Source organism: Sturnus vulgaris, chromosome 30 (assembly GCF_052056855.1).
Source record: "Sturnus vulgaris isolate bStuVul1 chromosome 30, bStuVul1.hap1, whole genome shotgun sequence".
Classification (NCBI taxonomy): Eukaryota; Metazoa; Chordata; class Aves; order Passeriformes; family Sturnidae; genus Sturnus; species Sturnus vulgaris.
The window spans coordinates 694,917-720,254 of record NC_142272.1 but is presented as its reverse complement, the minus strand read 5'-3'; the positions used below and the strand labels follow the sequence as shown (position 1 = coordinate 720,254).

At 41.6% G+C, this 25,338-nt stretch overlaps 1 protein-coding gene across 4 annotated transcripts in view; it reads right to left on the bottom strand.

Moving 5' to 3' along the window:
* The window catches only part of SCN8A (sodium voltage-gated channel alpha subunit 8), a 72,817-nt gene that overhangs the window by 20,211 nt on the left and 27,268 nt on the right, over window positions 1-25,338 (bottom strand). For all 4 annotated transcript variants that reach the window (XR_015808794.1, XR_015808795.1, XM_088180736.1 and 1 more), the window contains exons 7-20: window positions 23,316-23,537; window positions 22,883-22,946; window positions 22,198-22,339; window positions 21,167-21,373; window positions 20,404-20,691; window positions 19,058-19,417; window positions 17,526-17,661; window positions 15,096-15,334; window positions 14,755-14,928; window positions 12,819-13,175; window positions 9,640-10,110; window positions 6,639-6,756; window positions 5,224-5,378; window positions 4,176-4,349 (exon numbers count right to left, since the gene is read on the bottom strand). Coding sequence is in view for 2 of the 4 variants with exons in the window: in XM_088180736.1 (XP_088036862.1) it covers window positions 4,176-4,349; window positions 5,224-5,378; window positions 6,639-6,756; window positions 9,640-10,110; window positions 12,819-13,175; window positions 14,755-14,928; window positions 15,096-15,334; window positions 17,526-17,661; window positions 19,058-19,417; window positions 20,404-20,691; window positions 21,167-21,373; window positions 22,198-22,339; window positions 22,883-22,946; window positions 23,316-23,537 (3,107 nt within the window). In the remaining 2 variants the exon portion in view is untranslated. The remainder of the gene's footprint in view (window positions 1-4,175; window positions 4,350-5,223; window positions 5,379-6,638; window positions 6,757-9,639; window positions 10,111-12,818; window positions 13,176-14,754; window positions 14,929-15,095; window positions 15,335-17,525; window positions 17,662-19,057; window positions 19,418-20,403; window positions 20,692-21,166; window positions 21,374-22,197; window positions 22,340-22,882; window positions 22,947-23,315; window positions 23,538-25,338) is intronic.

Sequence of the window (25,338 nt, the reverse complement as noted above, 5' to 3'; positions counted from 1 at the left end):
AAACAAATGGGAAAAAAAAACTGGGGAAAAAAAATGGGAAAAAAAAAACTGGGGAAAAACAAAACTGGGAAAAAAAAAAAACTGGGAAAAAAACCGGGGATGAGATGGGGAAATGGGATAAAACAGGGTTGGGATGAGGGAAAATGGGGGGAAATTGTCACCACTCCTGGGGATTCCCAGGAATTGTTTTTCCCAAGGTTTTTTCCACATTCCAAAACCGGAATTTTTCCCAATCCCAGCTCCAGAATCCTCCACTTTCCTCCATTCCAGATGTTTTCTCCCTTTTTTTTTTTTTCCCCTATCCCAATCCTGTTTTATCCCATTTCCCCCCATCCCATCCCATCCCTGTTTTTCCCCCAATCCCGACCTCAGGGGCACAGAGTGGAGCACTGGGATGTACTGGGTTATACTGGGCAACCTGCTGAGCAGCCCAGAGTCAGATTTAATTCACATCTCTGAATCATTATTATTATTATTATTATTATTATTATTATTATTATTATTATTATTATTATTAATTATTATTAAGTCACAGTTCCAGACACAGCAGCTGCCACCATTCCCATTTTTTGTCACCATCACACTTCAGACAGATAAGAAAGAGACATAAAAACCTTTTTAAGGAATAAAAAAAACCCAAAAAGACATCCATAAAGACCTAAAATCCTTTTTAAGGAAAAAAAAAAATGAAAGACATCCATATACAGCAACAAACAAAAAAAAACCAGAGGATCTCCTCCTGGAACAGGAGAATTCTGAGCTGAATTCTCAGAATAAGAAATTCCAAGGTATTATTTTTATTAGAAGAGATATTAGAATAATCATGTAGAATTAATTATCAGGATGATTCTTATTCCCCATTTAATTCGGGGAAATATCAGATCTGAATTTTAAATCCTAAACATGTGGGGGAAAAAATTGAGATTTCATTTTATTTGATTTTTTCCATCCCATTTTAAAATTCCATTTGATTTGAGCCATGCCAGGGCTGTCCCAAAGGTTCCAAAAAAAAAATCCCAAAAGGTTCCAAAAAAAAATCCCAAAGGTTCCAAAAAAAAATCCCAAAAGGTTCCAAAAATTCCCAAAAGGTTCCAAAAAATCCCAAAAGGTTCCAAAAAATCCCAAAAAGTTCCACCAAAGCCTTTGGGAGGCCAAGGCAGCTCAGCCAGGCCAGTTTTTTAAAATCCTAAATGGAATTAAACCCCAAAATCCCCGATGGATTTGGAGATATAAAATAAAGAAATAAATCCAACGATGGAAATTCCAAAAAAAAATCCCTGGAAGTGTCCAGGGGGGTTTGGGGAGGTGGAACAGGAGGAGCTTTAAGGTCCCTCCCAGCCCAAACCATCCCTTGAGGCACCAACAAAGAATTCTCATTTTTCCAGCTCCTTCCCCCACTCAGGAGAAAGATTTTTATTCCTGAGCAGGACACCAAGAGCATTCTGAGCTTTTGGGGAACTTGGAGGATATTTTATTTTTATTACTGTTTTTAAATTTTTTAAATTTTTAATTTTTATTTTTTTAATTTTTTTATTTTACTTTTTTAAATTTTATTTTTTTTAAATTTTATTTTTAATTTTTTTCTTAATTTTATTTTTTATTTTATTTTTAATTTTAATTTTTTATTTTATTTTTTTAAATTTTATTTTTAATTTTATTTTTTAATTTTATTTATTTTATTTTTTTATTTTATTTTATTTTTTAATTTTATTTTTTATTTTATTTTTTTAAATTTTTTTTAATTTTATTTTTAATTTTATTTTTTTAAATTTTTTTTAATTTTATTTTTTAATTTTTTTAATTTTATTTTTTAATTTTATTTTTTATTTTATTTTTTTAAATTTTATTTTTTTAATTTTATTTTTTTCTTAATTTTATTTTTTATTTTATTTTTTAATTTTAATTTTTATTTTTTTAATTTTATTTTTTTAAATTTTATTTTTTATTTTATTTTATTTTTTTAATTTTATTTTTAATTTTATTTTTATTTTTTTTATTTTTTTTAATTTTATTTTTTAAATTTAATTTTTAATTTTATTTTTTTTTAATTTTATTTTTTTTAATTTTATTTTTTTTTCCCTGAGGGTATTCCAACAGGAGACACAGCAGGCACGGAGGACAAAGGGAATCCCAGGTTGACTGAAAAGCAGAATTTCGTTATTACCCAGGAAAAGTCTTCACAAACACCCAGGAAAGCTTTGGGGATGAGAGGGGGAATTGGACAATGCTAGAGCAAACCTGTGAAAATAATCCAAGAGGGTTTTGTTAGGAATTCAAAGTTCAGCCCCTTCCACAACACAAAATTCGGGTTAAAAAAATAAAATTAAAAAAAAAAAATGATTTAACAGATACAGGACACAAAGCATTGCTGAGGTATCTCAAAATCACATTTCACATTTTTTTTATTTTTTTTGTTTTTTTTTTCCCCAGGGAAAATCTTGCAACTTTTCAGTGACACCAAAGGAAACCAGGAATTCCAAATCCTTCTAAAACTCTTCCTGCCTGGGAAATTCCTGATTTTTACTCCACTCCCAAATAATGGGAAGGAAATTAAATTAAAATTAAATTAAATTAAATCTTCCCATTAATCTGCTCTTCATTCCAAACAACTGGAATTCAACTCGAACTTATTTTTTCAGGCACAGTGAGAGACTCAAGGTTGCTGTCAGAAAATTTTTTAAATTTAAAATTTTTAAAATTTAAAATTTTAAAATTTTTTTAAAGTGCAGGTTATGCCCAAGGAAAAACGTTGAGAGGATTTTTTTTTTTTTTTTTTTTTTTTTTAATTTCAAATTTCAATTTCAAGAAAATTTCAAGAGTTTGGAGTCACTTCTACCCCCCTGAATTCCAAGCACAGCTCCTTCCACCCACTCAGGAATATTTCCAGAGTGACAAAGGTGCTGAGCACCCCTTGGGCTGTTCCAAACCAGAAACCTGGAAAAAAATTGGGAATTCTTTTTTTAACGTTCTGGCTCTTGGGGCAGCCACTGAATCCCAGTGAAATCCAAAGGGATTCTGAAATTTCCTATTGAATTCCACATTTTTTTTTTTTTTTTTTTTTACCACTGTGCACAGCAAAAATTCCATTTAATTTTAAAGAGCCAAATTTATCGCTGAAATTTCCCCCCTGCTTTTTTTTTTTTTTTTTTTTTCTTCTAATTCTACAATTTATTCTCCTTTTTTTTTTTTTTTTTTTTTTAAATTTCTCAGATTTATCCTCCCTCCCAGGAATCCTCACCCTCTGCTACGACCTCTGAGTTTTCTTGCTTGGTGTCATCCTGCTTTTTTTTATTTTATTTTATTTTTTTTTACCTCCCCTTCCCGTTTCTTTTGAAATTTTTTGAACTTTTCTTTTGCTGAACTTGCCAAGGACTGAGATCCTCACAAATCCAGCGTGGGGTGGGGAGGTTCTGCTGCCTCATCATTAAACAATGCAAGAAAAAAAAAAAAAAAAATCATCACAGAGGATTTAAATCCTGGAAATATCACCCAAAGAATTTCACATCTGCACAGCCCTGCCTTTGGAAACGCCTCCCAGTGCTCTCCTCAAATTCTGTTTTCAGCAGAGAAAAAAAAAACAAAAAACAAAAAAAAAAAAAAAAGAAAAAAAGGCTGGAAAATCCTTCTTGATTCCTGCAGAAATCCAACAAAAAAAAAAAAAAAAAAACCAAACCAAAAAACCAAAAACAAAACAAACAAACAAACAAAAACCCCAAAAACAAAAACACCCAAAAAACAAAAGAAACCAAAACAAAAAACCCCACAAACAAAAGAAAAAAAAACCAAAAAACCCAAAAAACAACAAACCCCCCCCAAAAAAAACCCCCAAAAACCCCAAAAACAAAAAAAACAAAAAAACCCAAACCAAAAACAAACAAAAAAAAACCCCAAAAAAACAAAAACAAAAAAACCCCCAAACCAAACCAAACAAACAAAAAAACCCTAAAACAAACAAACAAACAAAAAAAACGAAAAAAAAACCCCAAAAAAACCCCCAAAAAACAGAAAAAAAAAAAAAAAAAAACCCAAACTTTTTTTTTCCTTGATTTGAGCACTCACAGATTACCTGGGACTCTTAAATCAACGATCCAAGTTAAAATCTGACAGGAAACATCTCCCCACCAAGCAGAAATAAATAAAAAAATAAAAATAAAAAGAAAGAAATCAATACATACAGCCACGATGAGGAAATCCAGCCAGCACCAGGCATTGGTGAAGAATTTGACAAATCCATAGGCACACCACTTGAGCAGCATCTCCAGGATGAAAATGTAGGTGAACACTTTGTCTGCATACTCCAGGATGGTCCTGATGGTTTTCCTCTGCTCGATGTAAATGTCCTCAAAAGCCTGGGCAACAACCAGGGGGTCTCATTTTTAGGGGATTTTTATTTTATTTTTTTTAATTTTTTATTCCATGGGGTCACCCCCAAATGTTACTGGGGTGGGGGGTCAGTATTTGGTTAGAGAGGAGCTGAGGACACAGATTTATAGAAAAGATCAATCAAATATAGAAAATTGGGGTTTGTTTGGAGGTGATGGGGTTGGAGGAGTTTTCCAACCTCAATGATTCTGAAATTTTGTGATTCTGTGAAATCAGATACAGATAAAATCTGACTTTTCCCCAGATTCCAGATTTGAATGCTCTTAATTTAAACCAAATTAAAAACACAAATAAAAGCTTTTCCAGACTCTGTGATTCTGTGAAATCAAACACAGATTCAGGCTGACTTTTCCCCAGATCCCAGATTTGAATGCTCTGTTCTTGATTTAAACCAAAATAAAATCATTAATAAAAGCTTTTCCAGCCTCAGTGATTCTGGAATTTTGTGATTCTGTGAAATCAGACACAGATAAAGGCTGACTTTTCCCCAGATCCCAGGATCAGAACCCAGATTTGAAAGTTTTATTCTTAGTTTATACTGAACTAAAAATATTAAATAAAAGCTTTTCCAGGCTCAGTGGTTCTGGGATTTTGTGATTCTGTGAAACCAGCCTGACTTTTCCCCAGATCCTCACATTTCCAATCAAACCAGAATCAGAACCCAGATTTGAATGAATGCTTTATTCTTCATTTAAACCAAACTAAAAACCATTAATAAAAGCTTTTCTACAGAACCACCATAGAGCTGTGATTTTTTTTTTTTTTTTTTTTTGCTTTTTCCCCAAATTTTCCTGTACAGAATTAAAATTCCCCCAAACCCTAGAGAGATTTTTTACTCACCAGAGCCCCACTGCTCAGGAGGATCATGAAGATGATGAAAGTCTCAAACCAGTTGTGCTCCACGATGAGGAAACAAGTTTTCCTCAAGGTCCACCACGACTTTCCCAGCCCTTCCTCAATATTGACCTGGCAGCATTTGCAGCGTTGCATGCAACCTGCAACAGGGACAGGCCACACCTCCCCTCAGGAAACTCTGCATTTCAGGTTTAAAAAAAATCCCTTTTTATATATTTATTATTTAAAAAAATTTATTATATTCGATTCTCACTGTCTAGGAGCTGTTTTGATGGTGCCAACGTGATAAAATTGCTGAGTTTTTGAGGATTTTTAGGATTGTTCTGCCAATTCTGTGCCTGGGCACCAGAATGAACATCAAAATTTGGGAGCAGAGCAGCTCCAATGCTCTTGAGGGGACAAATGGAAAAGTTGCTGATAAAATAACCTTGAACCATTTTAAAGCATCTTTGCCATGGGAATTCCTGCAAGGAAATGTCCCAAGACATCGAGGCCAGCTGCAGGAAAGGAAAAATACTCGGGCATCAGGAGACCAAAAATCATCATCTTGTTCTACCACAGAACCTCAGATTCTTTAGAAATTCCCCCTGAGAGGGTGGGGAGACCCTGGCTGAGGATTTGGGGCTGCCCTTGGATCCCTGGAAGTGTCCAAGGCCAGGCTGGGTGAGCTTGGAGCAGCCTGGGATGGTGGGAGGTGTAAAATGGAAAAGGGTAAATTGGGAGGAGGATTTGGGATCTGGATTTCAAAGCCCCTTCCAGCACAAATGGAAATGGAAAAGGGTAAATTTGGAGGAGGATTTGGATTTTAAGGCTCCTTCCAGCACAAATGGAAAAGGGTAAATTTGGAGGAGGATTTGGGATTTGGATTTTAAGGCTCCTTCCAGCACAAATGGAAATGGAAAAGGGTAAATTTGGATGAGGATTTGGATTTTAAGGCTCCTTCCAGCACAAATGGAAAAGGGTAAATTGGGAGGAGGATTTGGGATTTGGGATTTTAAGGCCCCTTCCAGCACAAATGGAAATGGAAAAGGGTAAATTTGGATGAGGATTTGGGATCTGGATTTTAAGGCTCCTTCCAGCACAAATGGAAATGGAAAAGGGTAAATTTGGATCAGGATTTGGGATTTGGATTTTAAGGCTCCTTCCAGCACAAATGGAAAAGGGTAAATTGGGATGAGGATTTGGGATTTGGATTTGAAGGCTCCTTCCAGCACAAATCACTGAAGGATTCTGTGATCCCAGCAGTGGCAGCTGCAGCTCTGAGAGCCTCTCTTGGCAAATTCCCCTCAGCCAGTTCAGCAGCCCAGGAAGGGCCTGGAGATGAGGCTGGGCCTAAGCCTGAGCTGAGCTCAGAGCTCAGCCCAGAATATCCCAAACCCCCTCCCTCCCTGCCCTGTCACCTTCTGTGAAGCAGGCATCGGGGTCCAGGTATTCCTCGGGGGCTTCCACAGGGACTTCCTCCACTTCAGGCTTGATATCAATGGTGCTGCCCTCAGAGGAGCTGCTCTCATCCAGTTTCTGCAACACAAACCCCAATCTGATCAATAATCAATCAGCAAACCCCAATCTGATCAGTGATCAATGAGCAAACCCCAATCCGATCAGTAATCAATCAGCAAACCCCAATCCGATCAGTGATCAATGAGCAAACCCCAATCTGATCAATAATCAATCAGCAAACCCCAATCTGATCAGTGATCAATGAGCAAACCCCAATCCGATCAGTAATCAATGAGCAAACCCCAATCTGATCAATAATCAATCAGCAAAACCCCAATCTGATCAATAATCAATGAGCAAAACCCCAATCCGATCAGTAATCAATGAGCAAACCCCAATCTGATCAATAATCAATCAGCAAACCCCAATCTGATCAATAATCAATGAGCAAAGCCCAATCCGATCAGTAATCAATGAGCAAACCCCAATCTGATCAATAATCAATGAGCAGAACCCCAATCTGATCAATAATCAATCAGCAAACCCCAATCTGATCAAAATAATCAATGAGCAAACCCCAATCTGATCAATAATCAATGAGCAGAACCCCAATCTGATCAATAATCAATGAGCAAAACCCCAATCTGATCAATAATCAATGAGCAAACCCCAATCTGATCAGTGATCAATGAGCAAACCCCAATCTGATCAGTGATCAATGAGCAAACCCCAATCTGATCAATAATCAATGAGCAAAACCCCAATCTGATCAATAATCAATGAGCAAACCCCAATCTGATCAATAATCAATCAGCAAACCCCAATCTGATCAGTAATCAATGAGCAAAGCCCAATCTGATCAGTGATCAATGAGCAAACCCCAATCTGATCAATAATCAATCAGCAAACCCCAATCTGATCAGTGATCAATGAGCAAACCCCAATCAATCAATAATCAATCAGCAAACCCCAATCAATCAATAATCAATGAGCAAACCCCAATCAATCAATGATCAGCTCCTGACAAATATCCAATATCAAACCCTGGCTCAGCCATTTGTTCACTGCCATTAAAATTCCTCATTTTCATCACTGAGATCCTGACCCAGCTCGAGTCCCACAGGACACACAGCATGGAGAATTTATTATTATTAATTATTAATTATTATTATTTATTATTATTTATTATTTATTATGAAAGGTGTCCCTGTCCACAGCAGGGGGTTGGAACTAAATGATCTTTAAAGTGCCTTTCTATGATTATATCTGTATTTTATTAGAGCTATTTATTATATATATTTTATTAGAGCTATTTATTAGATATATTTTATTAGAGCTATTTATTATATATATTTTACATTACATTTGTGTGTATAATTTCTACATATAAAAATATATAAAGTAGTTATATATACATACATATAAAGTAATATATTTATATATGTATTTTATAGAGAGAGAAATAAATATATAATTATATTATAATATAACATTATTCTAATATAATAATATAACAACATAAGATATATTTAATGTGTTAATTATAGTAATTATAGTTTTATTAGTTATATTATTATAATAGTCTATATAAAATGATATAATAATATATGTAATAATATAATTGCAATATTATTGTACTGTTATACTATTGTAATACAATAATATGCAATATTATTTTATTATTAATTATAATTCTATGTAATATATTTTTATATCACATATAAAGTATTTGTGGCTTTCTATAGAGTTACTAGCACAGGATAAACACAAGTTTAGTGCTGGAATTAAACTTTCAAGTTCTCCCTGTGGAGAGTGGAGACCACTCAGAGTGATCTCAGTATCTTGAATTAATCTTTAACCCCCTCCCACCTCTTGGCTGGACTAAACTTTTTGAATTAATCTTTATCCCACCTCACCCCTTTGTTGGGCTAAACTCTTTGAATTAATCTTTATCCTCTCCCACTCCTGGCTGGACCAAACTTTCAGAATTAATCTTTATCCTCTCCCACTCCTGGCTGGACCAAACTTCTTGAATGAATTTTTATCCCATCCCACTTCGTTGTTGCACTAAACTCCTCACATGAATCTTTATGCTCTCCCACCTCTCTGCTGGACTAAACTTCTAGAATTGATCTTTATCCTCTTCCTCCTCTTTGTTGGACTAAATTCTTAGAATTGATCTTTATGCCCTCCCACCTCTTGGCTGCACTAAACTTTCAGAATGAATCTTTAACTTTCAGAATGAATCTTTAACTTTCAGAATGAATCTTTAACCCCACCTCACCCCTTTGCTGGACTAAACTTCTCAAACGAATCTTTATCCCCTCTCACCTCTCTGCTGGACTAAACTTCTAGAATTATCTTTACCCCCTCCCACTCCTTTGCTGGACCAAACTTTCAGAATTAATCTTTGTCCTCTCCCACCTCCTGGCTGGACTAAACGTCTAGAATTGATCTTTATGCCCTCCCAGCCCTTTGCTGGACCAAACTTCTTGAATGAATTTTTATCCCATCCCACTTCGTTGTTGCACTAAACTCCTCACATGAATCTTTATGCCCTCCCACCTCTCTGTTGGACTAAACTTCTAGAATTGATCTTTATCCTCTCCCACCCTTTGCCAGACCAAACTTTCAGAATTCATCTTTACCCCCTCCCACCCTTTGATGTTCTCTCACCTGGGTCTTTACCCCCTCCCATCCTTTGCCGGACCAAACTTTCAGAATTAATCTTTATACTCTCCCACCTCTTTACTGGACCAAACTTTCAGAATTAATCTTTACCCCCTCCCATCCCTTTGTTGCACCAAACTTTCAGAATTCATCTTTACTCCCTCCCACCCTTTGATGTTCTCTCACCTGGATCTTTACCCCCTCCCATCCTTTGCTGGACTAAACTTTCAGGATTATCTTTGCCCCCTCCCACCCTCTGCTGTTCTCACACGGATCTTTTCCCCCTCCCACCTCTTTGCTGCCGTCGGGCTCCGTGTCGCTGCTGAAATCCTCGGTGTTGAGGTTCTCGAAGTCGGACTCCCCGACGGCGATGGGGACGCGCACGGTCAGGTTGGGGTTGTTGATGAAGGACATGTGATCCTCGTCGATGATGTATTTCTCCACGCTGCTGCCGATGCCGCTCGTGGTGCCGTTGCCGTTCTTCTGGAAGTCGATGTCCCTGTTGATGTCGGCTCCCGTGTGGTTGGCGATGCAGTTCACCTTCCTGTCGTACAGCTCGTCCAGGGGCTTCACCTCGTCGGCCTCTCTGTGTTTGAAATGAGCCTGCATGAACTCGCGGAGCCGCGCCTTGCTCCAGGCGATGCCTTTCTTGATGCGGATCACCGAGATCTGCAGGTTGTTCATCTCGCCGTCGTCGTCCGTGGCCGCCAGGTTGTCGGCGCTGAAGGAGCTCAGCAGCAAAGCCAGGAACAGGTTGAGCACCTGGAGAGGGGAGAGGAGATGCTGGGGTGATAAACACGGGGGTGGGGGGTTCCTAAAGCTGAACGGCACCCAAAGCCTGCAGAGAGGGCTGCAAACGTCACTGAAAGCAGCTCTGGTGTGCCAAAACCCCCAAATATTGCCCCAGTGTGCCAAAAACCCCAAATATTGCCCCAGTGTGCCAAAAACCCAAATCCAGCTCTGGTGTGCCACAAACCCAAATACTGCCCCAATGGCCCAAAACCCAAATCCAGCTCTGGTGTCCCAAAAACCCAAATCCAGCTCTGGTGTGCCAAAAACCCCAAATATTGCCCCAGTGGCCCAAAAACCCAAATCCAGCTCTGGTGTGCCAAAAACTCAAATCCAGCTCTGGTGTGCCAAAAACCCCAAATACTGCCCCAGTGTGCCAAAAACCCAAATCCAGCTCTGGTGTCCCAAAACCCAAATCCAGCTCTGGTGTCCCAAAAACTCAAATCCAGCTCTGGTGTCCCAAAAACTCAAATACTGCCCCAATGGCCCAAAAACCCAAATCCAGCTCTGGTGTGCCAAAAACTCAAATCCAGCTCTGGTGTGCCAAAACCTCAAGATCAGCTCTGGTGTAAAACCAGCTCTGGTGTCCCATAAAATCAAAATCAGCTCTGGTGTCCCAGAAACCCAAATCCAGCTCTGGTGTAAAACCAGCTCTGGTGTCCCACAGACTCAAACCTAGCCCCAGTGTCCCAAAACCTCAAAACCAGCTCTGGTGTAAAACCAGCTCTGGTGTCCCCTAAATTCAAATCCAGCTCTGGTGTAAATCCAGCTTTGCTGTCCCACAAACCCAAATCCAGCTCTGCTGTCCCAAAACCTCAAACCCAGCTCTGGTGTCCCACACATTCATCACTCAGGTGCCCAAGGTTTGAGACCCTGCTGCTGCAATAAGTTCCCTGAAATTTCTGAGTTTTTTTTTCCCCCTGAATCTTGGTGCAGCACACGGCTCTGAGCAGCCCCTTGCAGATGGCAGAGAGGGATTTAATCCCCACAGGATTTAAACTCAGCCTCACTGATTTAATCCCATCTCTGCCCATCTCTTGGCATTTGCAGTGATCACTCCCAGCTCCATTTCCTCACCCACATTTACTGACCACCCCCAAAACTTATTTTATCAAAACCTTATCAAGGCCAGACCTCTCAGAGAGAGCTCACAACTACCTTGGAGAATCGTTCATGTGATTTCATTCTTGCTCACATTTTCCTCCCCAGACTTTTCTGCATGAAATTTAAGGCCAGAAGGACCCATCCTGATCGAGTCCAGCCTCCCACACAACTCATGACTGAGCCAGTGGGAAGGATTTAGAAGAAACCTCCATTTTCATTTTAACACTTCAGGACCTTCCCCTGTGCACCAAATTATTGAATTTTCTGGTCGTTCAAATGCAAAGTTTTGCTTCTTTTTCCCCCTCAGGTCAGGTGTAGGTCTGTCTCTACTTTCACAGCTTCAGCTTTTACTGAAAAATGCTTTATTTATGGGTGATTGTTTAAGGTCCTCATCAAGCAAAAAAAAAAAAAAATTTGTGCTACCAAAATCTGTTGGACCTCAAAGCCAGGAGGAACCTCCAAGAGCAGGAAAATTCTCAAACCATCACTGCCTCATCCTGGGCTTTCCCAGAACCTTATCCCACCCAAGAATCAACCAAAGAAATCACATTAGCATTTATTTATGGGTGATTGTTTAAGGTTCTCATCAAGCAAAAAAACCCTGATTTTGTGCTACCAGAACCTGTTGGACATCAAGGCCAGGAGGGACATCCAAGAGCAGGAAAATTCTCAAACCATCACTCCTGGGTTCCCCCCATAGCCCCACCCCACCCAAGAACCGACCCAAGAAATCCCATCACTATTGCAAAATGCTTCATTTATGGGTGATTAATGTTCTCATCAAGAAAAAAAAAACCTGATTTTGTGCTATCAGAGTCTGTGGGACTTTAAAGGTTAGGAGGAACATCCAAGAGCAGGAAAACTCCCAAACCATCAGTCCTGGGTTCCCCCCATAGCCCTACCCCACCCAAAAATCAAGTGAAGAAATCACATTAGCATTTATTTATGGGTGATTGTTTAAGGTTCTCATCAAGCAAAAAAACCCTGATTTTGTGCTACCAGAATCTGTGGGACTTTAAAGGTCAGGAGGAACATCCAAGAGCAGGAAAATTCTCAAACCATCACTCCTGGGCTCCCCCAGAACCCTACCCCACCCAAGAACCAACCCAAGAAATCCCATCAGTATTTATTTATGGGTGATTGTTTAATGTCCTAATCAAGCAAAAATTACTTTAATTTTGTGCTACCAGAATCTGTGGGACTTTAAAGGTCAGGAGGGACCTTCATGAACGGGAAAACTCCCAAACCATCAGTCCTGGGTTCCCCCATAGCCCCACCCCACCCAAGAACCAACCCAAGAAATCCCATCACTATTGTATTAGCATTTATTTATGGGTGATTGTTTAAGGTTCTCATCAAGCAAAAAAAACCCTGATTTTGTGCTACCAGAATCTGTTGGACATCAAGGCCAGGAGGGACCTCCAAGAGCAGGAAAACTCTCAAACCATCAGTCCTGGGCTCCCCCCATAGCCCCACCCCACCCAAGAACCGACACCCCGCCCACCCGCCAAAAAAAAAAAAAAAAAAAAAAAAAAAAAAAAATTCTCTCTCAAGCCCACGAGGAGGCAGTGACTGACCACGAGGTTGCCGATGACCATGACCATCATGAAGACGATGAGGCACATGGCCTGGCCGGCCACCTCCATGCAGTCCCACATGGTCTCGATCCACTCCCCGCACAGCACGCGGAACACGATGAGGAAGGAGTGGAAGAAGTCGTGCATGTGCCAGCGGGGCAGCTCGCACTCGGGGTTGATCTTGCACACGCACTCCTTGTAGCTCTTGCCGAAGAGCTGCATCCCCACCACGGCAAAGATGAACACGATGATGGCCAGAACCAGCGTCAGGTTGCCCAGGGCTCCCACCGAGTTGCCGATGATTTTTATCAGCATGTTCAGGGTGGGCCACGACTTGGCCAGTTTGAACACTCTCAGCTACAAAATGAAACAAAATAAAGCGGATAAAGGTTCAATAAAGAGGAAAAAAAAAAGCCGAATTTCCTAAATAAAGAGGACAAAAAAGCAGAACTTCCTAAATAAAGAGGAAAAAAAAAGCAGAATTTCCTCAATAAAGAGGAAAAAAAAAAGCAGAACTTCCTCAATAAAGAGGAAAAAAAAAAGCAGAATTTTCTAAATAAAGAGGGAAAAAAAAGCAGAACTTCCTCAATAAAGAGGAAAAAAAAAGCAGAATTTCCTAAATAAAGAGGAAAAAAAAAAGCAGAATTTTCTAAATAAAGAGGAAAAAAAAAGCAGAACTTTCTCAATAAAGAGGAAAAAAAAAAGCAGAACTTCCTAAATAAAAGAGGAAAAACAAAAAGCAGAAGTTCCTAAATAAAGAGAAAAAAAAAAAGCAGAAGTTTCTAAATAAAGAGGAAAAAAAAAAGCAGAATTTCCTAAATAAAGAGGAAAAAAAAAAGCAGAATTTCCTAAATAAAGAGGAAAAAAAAAAGCAGAACTTTCTCAATAAAGAGGAAAAAAAAAGCAGAACTTCCTAAATAAAGAGGAAAAAAAAAGCAGAACTTTCTCAATAAAGAGGAAAAAAAAAAGCAGAACTTCCTAAATAAAGAGGAAAAAAAAAAGCAGAATTTCCTAAATAAAGAGGAAAATAAAGCAGAGCTTCCTAAATAACAACTGTCTTCTATTATAAAGGTAAATAAATCCCTCTGCTACTGAGGTTATAGGGAGGAGAGAATGCTTAACCTGTTTTGAAATGTGTGTATTTTGTACTTAGTTATTCTCCAGAACTCTTAACCTTTCTGGAAATTTGGGTATTTTGTATTCAGTTATTGCCCAGAGTAACTGAACCCAATGATTTTTATCAGCACGTTCAGGGTGGGCCACGACTTGGCCAGTTTGAACACTCTCAGCTACAAAACACAACAGATAAATGTTCAATAAAGAGGAAAATAAAACAGAAGTTCCTAAATAACAACCATCTTGTAATTTACATAAAGGTAAATCCAGGCTTCTGTTATTGAGGTTATAGGGAGGAGAGAACCCTTAACCTGTTTGGAAATTTGGGTATTTTGTACTTAGTTATTCTCCAGAATGCTTAACCTTTCTGGAAATTTGGGCCTGAGTGTTTTGTACTTAGTTATTCCCCAGAGTAACTGAACCCAATTATATTGGAATATTGGAATACTGGAATATTGGAATACTGGAATACTGGAATACTGGAATATGGAATATTGGAATATTGAATATTGGAATACTGGAATATTGAAATATGGAAATATGGAATATTGGAGTACTGGAAATACTGGAAATACTGGAATACTGGAAATACTGAAATATGGAATACTGGAATATTTGAATATTGGAATATTGGAATATTGGAATACTGGAATATTGGAATACTGGAATATTGGAATACTGGAATATGGAAATATTGAATACTGGAATATTGGAATATTGGAATATGGAATATTGGAATATTTGAATATTGGAATATTGGAATACTGGAATATTTGAATATTGGAATATGGAAATATTGAATACTGGAATATTGGAATACCAAGCGGAAGGATCTCAGCACAGAAAGCCCTTCCACATCTGCCAGACTCAGCTCCATCAAACTGAGGGAGACAATGAACCCATCAAAGATGTTCCAGCCTTCTTGAAAATAATAATATGGATCCATGGCAATGAGCTTCAGGAACATTTCCGCCGTGAAAATCCCTGTGAAAACCTGCAGTGGGGAGGAGAGACAGACAAAGAAAAAAAAAAAAATAAATAAAAATTCGGCTTCAGTGCTGATGTTCAGGCAAAGTTTGGACACAGAATGGATGGTGAGGCACGGGAAGGGCTGAGGCAGCAGGAGCAGGCGTGGGGGAGCCCCGAGCTCTCCTCCCTTACCAGATTCCCCACGGACAGAACGTGCTCGAACTCGGGGGTCATGGGGTGATGCTCCATGGCCATGAACAAAGTGTTCAGCACGATGCAGATGGTGATGGCCAGGTCAACAAAGGGATCCATGACAATCAGGTTCACAATCTCCTTCAGCTTCATCCAGTACGGGTGGCACTCCCAGATCAGGAACGTGTTGGCAAATTTGTACCAGCAAGGGGGGCATTTCCTCTGGGATTCCTCCAGCTCTGCAGGTACAGAACAGAAAATAGAACAGAACAGAAAATAAAACAGAACAGAAAACAAAACAGAACAGAAAATAAAACAGAACAGAAAATAAAACAGAACAAAACACAGAGCAGAACAAAACACAGAGCAGAACAAAAACCAAAACAGAACCAAACCAAACCAGAACAGAAAACAAACCAGAACAAAAAACAGAGCAGAACAAAAAACAAAACAGAACCAAACCAAACCAGAACAAAAAACAAACAGAACCAAAAACCAAAACAGAACCAAAACAAAACAGAACAAAAACCAAACCAGAAAAAAACCAAACAGAACCAAAAACCAAAACAGAACAAAAACCAAAACAGAACCAAAAAGCAAAACAGAACCAAAACCAAAACAGAAGAAAACAGAACAAAAAACAAAACAAAAAACCAAACCAAACAAACAAAAAAAACAAAACAAAAAACAAAAGACAGCAAGAGTTCAGGATTCATCTCTGAGGATGAAGAATTACAAAACTGTGAACTTTGTGAAAATGGCCAAGGAGGTGACAGGAGAGAAGAGCTGGGAAAAGTTTTGGCCAGCAGGAAGGAATTCTTCATGGAAAGGGTGGCCAGGTTTTGGAAGGGAGGTTTGGGGTCCCCAGCCCTGGAGGTGTCCAGGGGTGACATTTGGGGACACTCAGTGCTCTGGGCTGGGTGACAGCAGGGGGGTCAATCACAGCTTGGACACAACGACCCTGGGGCTCCTTCCCAGCCTCGAGGGTTCTTGGATTTTGGGATTTTGGGATTTTTGTCCCTACACAACATCTGCCCCAGGTCACCACAGCTGCAGCTCTAACCCTGTGCTTCACCAGGATGGTTCAGTGCAAATTATTCCAGATGAAAGGCTGAAAACTGGGAGCTGATCAAGGTAAAAGAGTTAAAACCAAAGTTACAGATTCCAAACTGCCTTTGGTGCCAGTTTTTAAATAACTGAGATGAATTCTGTGCTGAGCACAGACACAAAATCTAAAAGAGGAAAGAGATGACATAACACTGCTGAAGATTTTCAACAGGAATAACCTGATTAACACTAACTCCATCCATTTACAGACATCAAACACAGAAATGCTGTGTCCACTTAATTTTTTTTTTTAATTATTTTTACACTGGCTTATCCCAAGTGATTAGGAGGGAAAAAAAAAAATACAAAAGAAGGATTTACCCCCATTTGTCGACCTGCTGGTTGCAGTCAGGCTGTGCTGCTGTGCACCTTCACCTTTTATTTTTTTATGGGAAAGGAAAGGACAGGACCAGTGTGCTCTCCCTCCCATTGGTTCTCTGGTTGCTTAGTGTTTCAGTTGCCTTGGAATTGGTGAAGTTTAAAAAGGGGCCCCTGGCACTGGAGCCCGTGGGTGTTTGTGCAGGAGGGGAGAGGCAGCAAAACCCTGCTCTGTTTCTAAAAGTGTAATTTGAGTTTTCCTACAATTTTATTGCAGGAGGCAGCAGGGATTTGAGCTCGTGTGGCTGCTGTTCATGAATTCCTGCTGGCTCCTGCTCAGCACGTTGGGAAATCTCATCTCAGTGTGCTGTCCATCCCACAATTCCAGCAGCAACTTTTTTTTTAAAATTTTTTTATTTTTTTTTTCCTGACAGCTGTCACATTGCAGCTCTCAGTGCAGCTCCAATCCTCCTCCCCCACCAACTGGAGCAAAGGAAGATTCTCTCCAGTGCTTGGGAGAAATGTAGAAGACAGAACACCCAGACCTGACACTGCCTGACTCCTCTGGTCTCCACTCTGCATTCTCTTTATTGTCAGCTTACAACCCTTTGTTGCCTTTACCTCCATCTCTATGCAATTTGGATGCCAAAACCCAGGTAAAATAAAGTCGAATAAATATTTCTTTATCAATAAAGACCCAAAAAGAAGCAGATTGAGGCTAAACCATGCATGAATATGCACTGCTCTGAAGCAGGGGGAGCTGAATTCCACTAGACCAGGCTTGCCCAACCTGAGCCTGGACACTCCCAGCAATGGATCAGTTTTTCTGGGCAACCCCACCCTCAAAGAGAAAAATTCCTCCCCAAAATCCCCTCCAGCTCTGCCCTCTGGCAGCAGGAATCCATCCCCTGCATCGTGCCCTTCCAGCCCTTTGTCCAAACATCTCCAGCTCTCCTGGAGCCCCTCTGGACCCACCCTGCAGTGCCCAAACACCCTCAAACCTACCCTCAACAAGGGTGTTGGTGAGCCCAGTCATGACACTGTTGGTCCTGTCCTTCCTCCCGTAGGATGCATTCACCTGATCCATGGAGACCAGCAGAGACCCACCAGGCTTCTTCCTGATTTCAATTTCTGTGGTGCCCTGAAAAATTCACAGGATCATTAATAACACACTTGAGTCTTCTCTGAGCCCAGAAATGCAGCATTTGGTCTGCATTTCCATATTTTGTGTTTTCAGTGTTCTGTGTGCCCCTCTGTCCTTTTCCTACCGTTTTTAAGTGGTCAAACCAAAACTCCAAGGAGCTCATTGGACAATTGGGAAAAACATCCTTGGATGGATCCCATGGCGAAGACACCAGGAGTTAATCTTTATTATTTATGATGAATTCCACTCTGTTTGTCACCATGTTCTCACCCTGGGAGATTTCCTCCCTAACTGAAGCTGCAGTCAGCTTGTCAGCCTGGGAATGGAGCTGAGAGTCAGGAGAAATCCAGAATTTCCAAGCTGGAATTCCCCAGCTCTCTAAATGTGTGTTCACACAGCTGCAGGTAAGACACTTTAAATCCAGGCTGTCCATACAATAAAGTTAAACTTTTCCCTAAAAAGCTTTGTTAGTGTCCCTTCTCTCTCTTTACAGCGCAGTAAACACAAGATTTAACTGCAATAAAAACCAAAAACCAGAGAGAGAAGCAGGAGGAGGAGCAGCAGGAAGAAGAAGAGGAGGAGCAGGAGGAGGAGGAGGAGGAGGAAGAGGAACAGGAGCAGGGGCAGCAGGAGGAGGAGGAGGAGCAGGAGGATAAGGATGAAGAAGAGTAGGAGCAGGAGGAAGATGAGGGGCAGCAGCAGGAGGAGGATAAGGATGAGGAAGAGGAGCAGGAGGATAAGGATGAGGAAGAGGAGGATAAGGATGAGGAAGAGGAGGAGCAGGAGGATAAGAATAAGGAAGAGCAGGATAAGGATGAGGAGGATAAGGATGAGGCAGAGCAGCAGCAGCAGGAGGATAAGGATGAGGATAAGGATGAGGAGGAGCAGCAGCAGCAGGAGGATAAGGATGAGGAAGAGGAGGATAAGGATAAGGATGAGCAGGATAAGGATGAGGAAGAGGAGGAGGATAAGGATGAGGCAGAGCAGCAGCAGGAGCAGGAGGATAAGGATGAGGAGGAGCAGGATAAGGATGAGGCAGAGCAGCAGCAGGAGCAGGAGGATGAGGATGAGGAAGAGGAGGAGGATAAGGATGAGGAAGAGGAGGATAAGGATGAGGCAGAGCAGCAGCAGGAGGATAAGGATGAGGAAGAGGAGGATAAGGATGAGGAAGAGGAGGAGCAGGATAAGGATGAGGCAGAGGAGGAGCAGGATAAGGATGAGGAAGAGCAGGATAAGGATGAGGAAGATGAGCAGCAGCAGGATAAGGATGAGGAAGAGGAGGATAAGGATGAGGCAGAGCAGCAGCAGGAGGATAAGGATGAGGAAGAGGAAGATAAGGATGAGGAAGATGAGCAGCAGCAGCAGCAGTTTTTCCCTACCACGGCACACGCACCTCGGGCAGGATGCGGCCCCCGGGCATGCTGGACGGGGGTCCCCCGATGAGGGACACGACGCCGTTGCAATCCACGGTGCTGTTTCTCTTGAGGCTGCGGCGCAGCGCGGGGAAGATGCGCGACGAGCGGCTGCCCTGGCTGTAGCCGCTGTAGCCGCTGTAGCTGCTGCGCCGGTCGCGGCCCCGGATGGGGATGAAGAGCGAGTCCCTGCGGCCCTCGCTCTCCTCCACCGTGCTGTGCTCGTCGTCGGCGAACTCGTTCTCGGACACGGGCTCGCGGAAGCGGCCCTTGTAGCTGAAGATGCTGCTCTTGCTGTTGTGGCGGGACAGGAACGGGGAGCCCGGGATGCTGAGGAGAGACTGGGGACAAGGGCACGGAGCAGTGAGGACGGGACACAAACAGCGATGGGGCTGCTTTCCTAGAATCATAAATTCTTTGGGTTGGGGGGACCTTGGTGCTTTCCTCAAATCACAAATTCTTTGGGTTGGGTTGGATTTTGGTGCTTTCCTTGAATCACAAATTCTTTGGGTTGGGTTGGATTTTGGTGCTTTCCTCCAATCACAAATTCTTTGGGTTGGACCTTGGTGCTTTCCTAGAATCTCAAATTTTTTGGTTTGGTTTGGGTTGGGTTGGACCTTAGCTCTTTCCTAGAATCACAAACGGTTTCATTTAGGTTGGGAGGGACCTTGGTGCTTTCCTCAAATCACAAATTCTTTGGTTTGGACCTTGGTGCTTTCCTAGAACCACAAATTCTTTGGGTTGGGTTGGTTTGGACTTTGGTGCTTTCCTAGAATCACAAATGGTTTGGTTTGGACCTTGGTGGCTTCCTAGAATCACAAATGGTTTGGTTTAGTTTGGTTTAGGAGGGATTTTGGTGCTTTACTAGAATCACAAATGGTTTGGTTTAGTTTGGTTTAGGAGGGATTTTGGTGCTTTCCTAGAATCACAAATGGTTTGGTTTGGACCTTGGAGCTTGTCCAGTTCCACTCCCTGCCATTGGGGTGGATGGTTCCACCCTGATGCCTCGGGTTTTAGCTTTTCTACTTTTCAGAATCTCTGCTGCTTGGTGAGTAACTCTCAAATTTCCTGTTGGGTGTTTGCAAGTTCTCTTCACAGGGGAGTTGGAAAAAACCAATTCCTTCCCAGCTGGAGAATCCTGGCTGGATTCCTCAGGAACAATTCCTGCCAGGGGAAATGTGTGTGAGAGTCAAACCCTAAATGTTCTCCTGCCCCAACACAGTTGAGGAGAGTGGGCAGAACCCTTGAGGTACCAACAGGAACCGAGAGCAGAAAATTCTCCTGACCTCAAGCAGCCACAAACACGAGTGAAGGAACAGAAAACTACCTGGTTCATGATGGAGAATTTCCTCCCCAGCCTGTTATCTGGCAGCCTGAATGCTTTCCTCCTCATGCCATCCTCAGATTCTGACTTGAACACCTTCTCATTGTCACACTTCTCATCCCCCTCCGACAGCTCCTTGTCCTTCCTCTTTTTCCTCCTGTTCCGACGCTCCTTGGCGCTCTTGGAGCTGAGTTTGGAAATCTCTGAGGAGCTCCTGGACATCCTCCCCCCACCATCATCCTCCACAGCATCTTCAGACACCGTCCCTGCCGAGGTGACCATGGCAGCAGCCTGAGGGTGCAGGCAGGGCAAGGAAAAATAAATCACATTTTTCCACGATTAACGCTCCGTTTTCATTTTTCGTTTCCTTAAAGGAGGAGTTTACTCTTTCTTACTTGCAGAGTAAGTTCCATTTCCTTGGTTTTGACCCTTAAAGGGTCAAACACTTTTAATTCTCCACATCTTGGCTTTCTCCTGCTCAACTAAATTGTCTCAGCACTTCCCTTCCCTTGCAGGAGCAGAATCTTCCCTTTCATGCACCTTCCCTTTTCATGCACCCTTAATGCACCTCAGTAGAAGATTTCAAGGCAGGACTCAGAAGTTTATTCTCTCCTTGGAAGAAATTTGCAGCCAGAATTTGTTCGAATTTTTATAACCTACCTGTGCAGGTGGTAAAATCAGCTTTTCTGGCAACCTGGGTCACCGCCCTCACAGCGAGCGAGGAATTTCTTTTTCTTTTTTTTTTTTTTTTTTTTTTTTTTCTCACCTGTGCTTCTTCCTGTTGCTTTTTCAATTGTTCCAACATGGCTTTGAATTCTGCCTCTTTCTGCTCTGCCTCCTCCAGGGTTGCCTGGTTCTGCTCCTCGTAGGCCATGGCCACCACAGCCAGGATCAGGTTCACCAGGTAGAAGGAGCCCACAAAGATCACCAGCACAAAGAAGATCATGTAAGTTTTTCCTGCTGCTCGTAAAGTCTGGGAGTGGAGAACAACGACAGAGGGATTAGAAAAGGGAAAGGGAAGCAACTTCAGAAATGCACGAGGTGACCCCGAGTTTCTTGACCTGAATGTTTCTAAGAAAATCCAGCAGTGCTGAATATTCCCCAGCTCAGCATTTTCCCTGCTGAGCCACTGCACGCTGCTCAGCCATGAACACAAAAGGTGACATCCCCCTTCCTCCCTTTAAGGGATGCAAACTGAAAAGAATTCAGAGGCACAGGGTGAAACCCAATGCTCGGACTCCCCTAAAACCAAACCAAGAAAAAGCTGCTTCAGCGAGGTCCCCAAAGCACCCCTGAGGTCATGAGAAAATTCTGCCCTCCCAAGAGCTGAGCAGCCTCTGTGAGCAGAGCTGAACACCCACAGCCAGTGCTAAGGCTCCTGCTGAATGAATTCACAGCTCAGCTGCAGCCACCAGCCCTTCTGGAATTCAAACCCAACACCTGCTGCCAGGTAACGTCCCCTTCCTCACCCCCCCAAAAAAAAAAAAAAAAAAAAAAAAAAAAAAAAAAAAAAAAAAAAAAAATCTCGCTGTGCCAAGGCACTTTGCTGAAATGACAATAAAAGCTGACAGCCTGGACTCCAGGCATTTTTTTTTTGCATCCCAGTACCTGGTGGCTGAAATCTGCCTGAAAAGAAAGGAAAGGCTGCTCCTTATGGGGCATTTTATCCAGGACAAACCCCAAACCCCAACAGCTTTACTTGCACTCTTTTAAAGAAAGAATAAACCAAAGCTCCTCCCATTTTCCTGTTTGATCCCCAGATTGTGCCACAAACAACAAAGCCAAGTGTTTACTCACTAATTGATACAAGTTTTCCCAGAAGTCCTGAGTCATAAGGCGAAATAAAGCCAGGAAAGCCCAGCTGAAGGTGTCAAAGCTCGTGTAGCCATAGTTGGGGTTCCTTCCTGCCTTCATGCACGTGTATCCCTCTGGACATTGGCTGGGGAGGGAAAAGAGCCAGGTCAAGCTCACTGCCAGCACCCTGCAGCTCTCCCCACATTGGGGATTCAGGGAAGAGCTGCAAGGCACAGCTTAACCCTGAGCCCAAGCCCAAAGCAGCAGCTTGGGCCAGAATAGTCTCCAGAGCTGAAGGCTGGGGTGGAAAAACAAATTCCCATTTCTGAGCCTCCATCCTCCCTTCTGGGATGATCCCCAAGACTGGAGGGAAGTGATGCCACCAGGAATTGGTAGCCAGAGATGGCAGGGAAAATGTTCAGTGGATTCAAAATTCGATTTTAAAAATCTGGAATTTGGTGAATTAACAGCAGAACCAACAGAGGAAGGGACAGGGAACATTCCAGAGCTGCTTCCTGACAGGGAAAATGTTCCTTACATTGCAACAGCAATGGATTCAAAATTTGATTTTAAAAATCTGGAATTTGGTGAATTAACAGCAGAACCAACAGAGGAAGGGACAGGGAATATTCCAAAGGTTTTGCCAGCTTTAGGTAACATCAGTGACAAGTGATTGGTAAAAACTCACCCTGCATCTGAGCTGTTACCACACAGCAAAGGGTCAGGGGCACCAGGAATGATGTAAAAATTTGCTGAAGATGAAAAAGAGATTTCATTCACACACATATGGATTTAGAGGATTAAACAGACTATAACATTATTAAAACCCTCACTTAAAAGCCCCTCCCAAAAAGCACTGCTGAGAAATTTATCAGTTCAAATAAATTTTGGACAAATTATTTAGCTAAAAGAGCTCATTCAAACTCTTCTAAAGGATGAACTCAACTAGGAACATTTCAATAAGGTCAGATTAAAAAAAAAAAACTGAAAAAATTCTAAATATAGGGTTTTTTACAGTGAAAACCAGACACAGCAGAGCATGAGCCACGCTGGAACTCCAGGGCAGCTGCACAGAGCCAGGCCAGGAGTTTTTTAGGGAGGCTCAGTGCAGAAATACCTACACATATTGTTGGTGTATTCCTCCCAGTCAAAGCCCCTGGAGCCATTGTCCAGGAAAGTCTCGTTGACATTAATTGGCCAAATCACACATTTGTTCCTCAAATTGCCCATGAACAGCTGGAGCCCAATGAGGGCAAAGACACTGAGGCAGAAAACTGTCAGGATCATCACGTCTGACAGCTTCTTCACAGACTGGATGAGGGCACCCACGATGGTCTTCAAGCCTGTGGAGAAGGAAACAAGACTAGAAATCACTCCTGTAGGCAAAAAAAAAACCAACAAACCTCACTGAAAATCCAAATTAATACAGTACCTCAGGATGGTGGGGAAAGTTGTGGTTATAAATGGTGCAGGGTCCTGGCAACAAACGTGTGTGGTCAGGTTTTCCAGCCAGTACAACACTGGGGTGGATGGGGGGAAGGAATGGGCAGAACAAACCAAAAAAAAAATAAAAAATAATAAAAAAAAAATCCCAGTGCTGGTCCCTGAGGATGCCTGAGCAGGACTGTGGAACGTGGGGAATCATTTCCCCCACTCGTGGTTTGCCAAATGAGGATTAAATTGGGATTTGCTGCCACAAAACCCTCTGGGCACGTCCAGATGTGTCTGAGCTGAGCTCACTGGCACAGGGCAAAACAACTCACAGAGCTCCAGCACCTCAAACTCTGCAAATCTCGGTTTTCTCCTGCTCTGCTCTCCCCCTGCACGAGCAGAATCTTCCCTTTCAGCGTGGGTTTGGTCACAGCTCTGGGATTCCCTGAGGCCACTGGGATCATTAACAAGCTCAGGACCAGGATTAAGATATTCCAAAAAAAGGAATCCTGCTGGGTTCCCACACCAGTGTGGTCTGTGAGAGGCAGAACTCGTGAGTGGGGAGAACTCAGCATGAATTTTGAGGTGACAGGTCTAAACTGGCTGGAGTTTTGGATGCAGAAACAACACCCAATTAATTAGGCTCCTTTAATCAGCATTTCTGGCGTTAAGTGGGATGATTCTATGGTTTATAAATGAACAGTGAAGGGAGGAAGGAGAAAAAAAAAAAATAAAATAAATCACTCTGCAGGTCCAGACCCTGGATTCTGGAATCCAGATGTGAGCCAGCTGTGTCCCCATGTGGCACCAGGAAATTCAAATGTAACAACTCAAGTGCAAATATAGAAAATTCCTTGAGACCATCAGCAAAAAAAAAAAAAAAAACAAAAAAACCAAAAAAAGACCAAAGGGATATGATCCTTTTCATCTGGAATCAAAGTTTTAAGCCTGGCTTTAGTTTCAGAGATCAGTATGAAATGTGCACACAAAGGGACAGGAAAGCATGGAGCAATAATCTGCTCATCCCCAAATTTTGGTGCTTTGGCTCACAGTTTGCTCCTGTCACACAGATCCATAGAGATCACAGAATTTTTGTCCATGGCATGGCAAATTCTGGTCGTATTTCCCATTTCTCAAACACACCTAAATTCCAGTTACTGACAGAAGGTGTAGACTGCACTGAAAACACTGAAATGAGATTCCCAGCACTGAGTTAAAATTCCCATTCCACGTGCTGAAGCAGAAGGGGAATCCCTTTAGATTTTAATATTCAGTATATTCTAAAAAAAAAAAAAAAAATCGCCTTTTCCTTGCAAAATTATAGTGGCAAAACCCATAAAACCACTTTATGCTTTCATATTAAATAACCCAAAAGGCCAATTATTGAAATGCTTTACGTTCCTCCTGCTGCCACAAAATGGAAGGGACCAAAATTTGTGCTGCAAAAACACACCTGGACAATCCTCCCCTTAAAAACAGACACAAAACCCCCCCAAATTTTGCCATTCCAGGTTTGTTCAGTGCCCAAACAGGATCCCCTTGGCTGTGTGTGACAAATCACCCTTTTTATTCAATCAAAACGTGCAGCAAATTGTCCTTCCAATAAAAAATGACATTAAAAAAATGTGCTGAACTTAGCAGGGCTCAGCCTCACCCCCCCTCCTGCTATTTGAAATAAAACTCTGCAAGTTTTCAATTTTATGGAGAGAAAGA